Source organism: Gavialis gangeticus, unplaced genomic scaffold (assembly GCF_001723915.1).
Source record: "Gavialis gangeticus isolate Ggan-Ray unplaced genomic scaffold, GavGan_comp1, whole genome shotgun sequence".
NCBI lineage: Eukaryota > Metazoa > Chordata > Crocodylia > Gavialidae > Gavialis > Gavialis gangeticus.
Window position 1 is genome coordinate 31,382,025 of NW_017729030.1, and position 4,499 is coordinate 31,386,523.

The 4,499-nt window shown below is 43.6% G+C and overlaps 1 protein-coding gene across 3 annotated transcripts in view; it reads left to right on the forward strand.

Annotated features, from left to right (window-relative positions):
- ABHD18 (abhydrolase domain containing 18) overlaps positions 1-4,499 on the forward strand; it is a 48,978-nt gene that overhangs the window by 40,748 nt on the left and 3,731 nt on the right. For all 3 annotated transcript variants that reach the window (XM_019522084.1, XM_019522085.1, XM_019522086.1), the window contains one exon: positions 4,226-4,388. In XM_019522084.1, the coding sequence (XP_019377629.1) occupies positions 4,226-4,388 (163 nt within the window). The remainder of the gene's footprint in view (positions 1-4,225; positions 4,389-4,499) is intronic.

Sequence of the window (4,499 nt, forward strand, 5' to 3'; positions counted from 1 at the left end):
GGTTAGCCCTGCCAACCATGACCTCGCATTATCGGCCCATGTTCATCTTGGAGTCAATAATGACTCCAAGTTCTCTTTCTGCCTCCGTGCTCTTGAGTAGGGAGCACCAGCAGTAGAGTTGCCTTGTCATTTTTAAAATTAAAGTTTACTTTTCATAAAAATTGTCTGCTTCTAACTAACTTATCCTACCCCCTAAGTATGTGAGGCAGCTTCAATTCACATTAAGTTTTCTGTAAAAAGCTGGTGTATGCATAATGTAACAACAACTGCAGAAAGCTTGTGCCTTGAACTGGAAAGATCATAGATTGTCTTTGCATGATGAAATATAATTGGGCTGCCTTTTTAAAAAAAAACAAAAAAACAAAAAAAAAATGTACATCTGATCCAGATCCTCTAGTTTTCTTTTTAATACTCTCGTTCAAATTTATTCTTGATTATCTTAAACCTGAAATGTATGTAAATGAGAGCTTCAGGAACTCCAACAAATCTTTGAGTCCTGTTTGGAACTAGTTGAAAGTTGCTGTATGCCTCCCTGCCCGGAGTGGCATGTGTAGCCACTTTTGTGTGGCACGCACAAGACTTGGCAGAGAGCAGGGGGAATAGCAGCAGATAAGGCAAGAAGGAGAGAGCAGAGCAATGATCGGGCAAGGTTAGGGAATCAGAGGCATTGGGGGAGGAGACAAGACACTTGCCAAAAAGGTTGGCTCCCACTACCCTGTGCTGTGTATTTGGGTTCTTTCCTATCAAGAGCTAAGGGTGAATACTTCCACCAAGCAATACCTGCTTTTGGCTGTAGTTTTTTGACATAGTTGAGAGTTAAATTTTAAGGTTTTTCTAGATCATCATCCAACTCTGTAAATAGCATACCCCAAAAATATTTAACGTTGGCTAATAGGAATCTTTGGATTTTTATGGGGACTGCATTTTCAAATATTTTTATTACTGTTTACGAGTATTAGAAAACCTTAGAGCTTAAGGAATAGAAGAAGAGGGAGAGCTGTGTTGAACCATTGCATTCATTCAATTCGTTGTGTGGTTGACTCGGTGATAATTGTGGATTAATAGAAGCTATCTCATAGTAGAAGTTGATTTGTGTTTTTTTTCTTTTATAAAATTGGATTTTGGTCTAAGATTCCATTTCAAATTTCCATTTTGGATCCTTTTTTCCCTTTCCCCTGTGAAAAGTAAAGTTGCTCAAATTGTAGTTCTATTGCTTAAAGACTTTTTTTTCTTCTAACAACTTTACTTGTACATTGTACTTTAAAGAAACCTTACTGAAGGCACAGGAACAAGCCATCCTGATGCGCAGGAAGACTAGCAATTATGACAGAAGACCAGCTTGGCTTAGCAGGGAATTAGTGAATGAGCTAAAACTAAAAAAGGAAGCTTACAGAAGTGGAAATTTGAATTGATGACTAAAGAGAAGTATAAGAGTTGCGTGGGTATGCAGGGGTGAAATCAGGAAGACCAAAGCACAGTTGGAGTTGTGGCTAGCAAGAGATGTGGAGGGTAACGAGAGGTTTCTACAGGTATGTTAGCAACAAGAGGAGGATCAGGATAAGTGTGGGTCCCTTACTGAATGGAAAAGGGAACTTGATGACAGAATGTGAGAGAGACTAAAGTACTTGATGCCTTTTTTACCTCAGTCTTTACAGGCAAGATCAGCTCCCAGACTACTGCACGTGGCAGCACAGTTTTGGGAGAAGATGAACAGCCAACAGAGGTGAAAGAATGAGTTAGGGACAGTTTAGAAAAGCTGGACATATGTACAAGTTTGTAGGGTTGGACATGATGCACCCAAGGGTGCTGTGGAAGTTGGCCAATGCGATTGCAGAGCCACTGGCCACTATCTTTGAAAATTTGTGGTGATCAGGAGAGGTTCTGGACAATTGGAAAAGGGCAAATAAAGTGCCCATCTTTAAGAAAGGGAGGAAGCTACAGACCAGTCAACCTCACCTTTAGTTCCTGGAAAAATCATGGGGTAGGTCCCCAAAGAATCCAAGTTCTAAACACTTGGAGAAGAAGGTGATCAGGACAGTCGGCATGGATCCACCAAGGGCAAGTCATGCCTGATCAACTAGATTGACTTCTATGAAAGATGACTGGCTTTGTGGATGTGGGGAGTACACTGGATGTGGTAATACCTTGACTTCAGCAAGGCTTTTGATATGGACTTGCATGGCATTTTTGCAGGCAAGCTAAGGAATTATGGGTTGGATGTATGGAATGTAAGGTGGCTAGAAAACTGTCTGGATGGTTGGGCTCAAAGGGTAGTAATCAATGGCTTGATGTCTAGTTGGCAGCCAGTATCAAGGTAGTGCCCCTGGGGTCTGTCCTTGGGCTGCATTTATTTAATAGCTTCATCAGTGATTTGGAAGATGGGATGGAGTGCACCCTCAGCAAGTTTTGCAGATGACACTAAGCTGTGGGGAGTAGTAGATGGGCTGGAAGGTAGACCTAGGATTCAGATAGACCTAGACAAATTGGAGGATTGGACCAAACCATATCTCTTGAAGATCAATAGGGACAAGTGTGAAGTTCTGCACGTAGAATGGAACAATCCCATGCACTGGTACAGGCTGGCTAAGCAGCCACTCTGAAGAAAAGGACCTTAGGGCTACAGTGGACAATAAGCTGAATATATGAGCCAAGTGTACCCTTGTTGTGAAGAAGGTTAATGGCATACTAGGCTGAGTTAGTGGGAACATTGCCAGCAGATCAAGGGAAGTAATTATTCCACTGTATTCTGCACTGGTGAGGCTACATCTGGAGTTTTGGGGCCCCTGCTACAGAGAGGATGTGGACAAGTTGGAGAGAGTCCAGTTTAGGACAGTGAAAATGTTTAGGGGGCAGGGGCATGACATACAAGGAGAGGCTGAGGGAACAGCGCTTAGTCTGCAGAAGAGAAGTGAGGGGGGATTTGATAGCAGCCTTTAACTACCTGAAGGGTGGCTCCAAAGAGGATGGCTCTAGACTGTTCTCAGTGGTGACAGATGACAGAGCAAGGAGCAATATTTTCAATTTGCAGCAAGGGAAGCTCCGGTTAGATAGTAGGGGTGTGTGAAATGGGCCCTATTCGATTCGTTGATTCAGATCACTCCCTGATTCGATTCAGCCAAATCTGAATCTGAAGATTCGATGCTGATTTGGAGAATCTGTGATTTGGCCATAGACACAGCTTTAAACATACCTTGAGGTACCAGGTGCGGCTTGTGAACGCTGCAGTGGTGGGGCAGATGGAGCATCTCACAGGAATACGGGGTTGGGGGGGCACATACTTGGCAGCAAATCCAGAAGTGGACTGGACGTACTTCCGGTACACTTCCAGGTCTGCCAGGGAGTGTGCAGGGGGCCCCCCACATTCCCCCAGCTCGGTGATTGGGCACGGGGCACACTGGGTGCCCCCCAGACCCAGGAGGTGCCAGGAGGATGTGGGGAGGGGGGCCCAGTGTGCTCCCTGGGGGACCCAGAAATGCTTCTGGTCCACTTCCATGTTTTCTGCTGAGCACGCTGGGGACCCCCTCGTGCTCCTGTGGGACTCTCCATCCTTCCCACCATTGCAGCATTCACAAGCCACCTGGTACCTTGAGGTATGTAGAAAAAACATTTAAAGCTGTGTCTATGTCCGAATTGCTGAATCTTTCTGAAACTCTCCGAATCGATTTGGAGAGATTCGATTAGATTCAGAGAGATTAAAGGGTCTCCTGATTTTTCGATTTGGTTTTGGAGATTCAGCCACTGGATCGGGCCGAATCTCTACCGAATCAAATCGGCAACCGAAGCTTCATGCAGCCTTATTAGATGTTAGCAAAAATGTTTTCACAAGGAGGCTAATAAAGAACTGGAAATAGCTACCCAGAGTTTATGGAATCTCTGTCTTTAGAGGTTTTGAAGACCTGGGTAGACAAATCCTTGGCTAGGGTGATATTATTGGGGATGGTCTAAATGACCTCCTGAGGTCCCTTCCAACCCTAATCTTATCTGATTCTATGATTACAATAATTACATAAAGAAGACAAGTGGGAGTGGAGTAGAACACTGAGTGGGAACAGGAAAATAATTACCGCTTATTGGAAAGTGCAGTTAGTTCTAAATTGCTATGTAAGTTGTTAAACGCATTTCCTTACAGTTTTTGAAGTGTCTTCATTACAAGAACCTTAAAGTGAAGTATACTGTTAACCTCAAAGAATTTGGTTTTCCATATTTTTTTTTTCTTTTTATCTAGTTCCAGTGGACCCAAGCTTAATAATAGTTGTTCAAGCCAAGGAGGATGCATATGTCCCACGAACTGGAGTGCGTAGCCTTCAAGAAATTTGGCCAGGATGTGAAATCAGATACCTGAATGGAGGTCATATCAGTGCCTACCTCTTCAAACAAGGGGTTTTTAGGTGAGAATAAGCAATCCAAACATGTTTGTGACCTTGAAGAAATCACAGGCAACCATGTAATAATTTTTTGAACCCCCCCCCCCGTTTTAGCCATAGTAAGAGGGCAGGAAA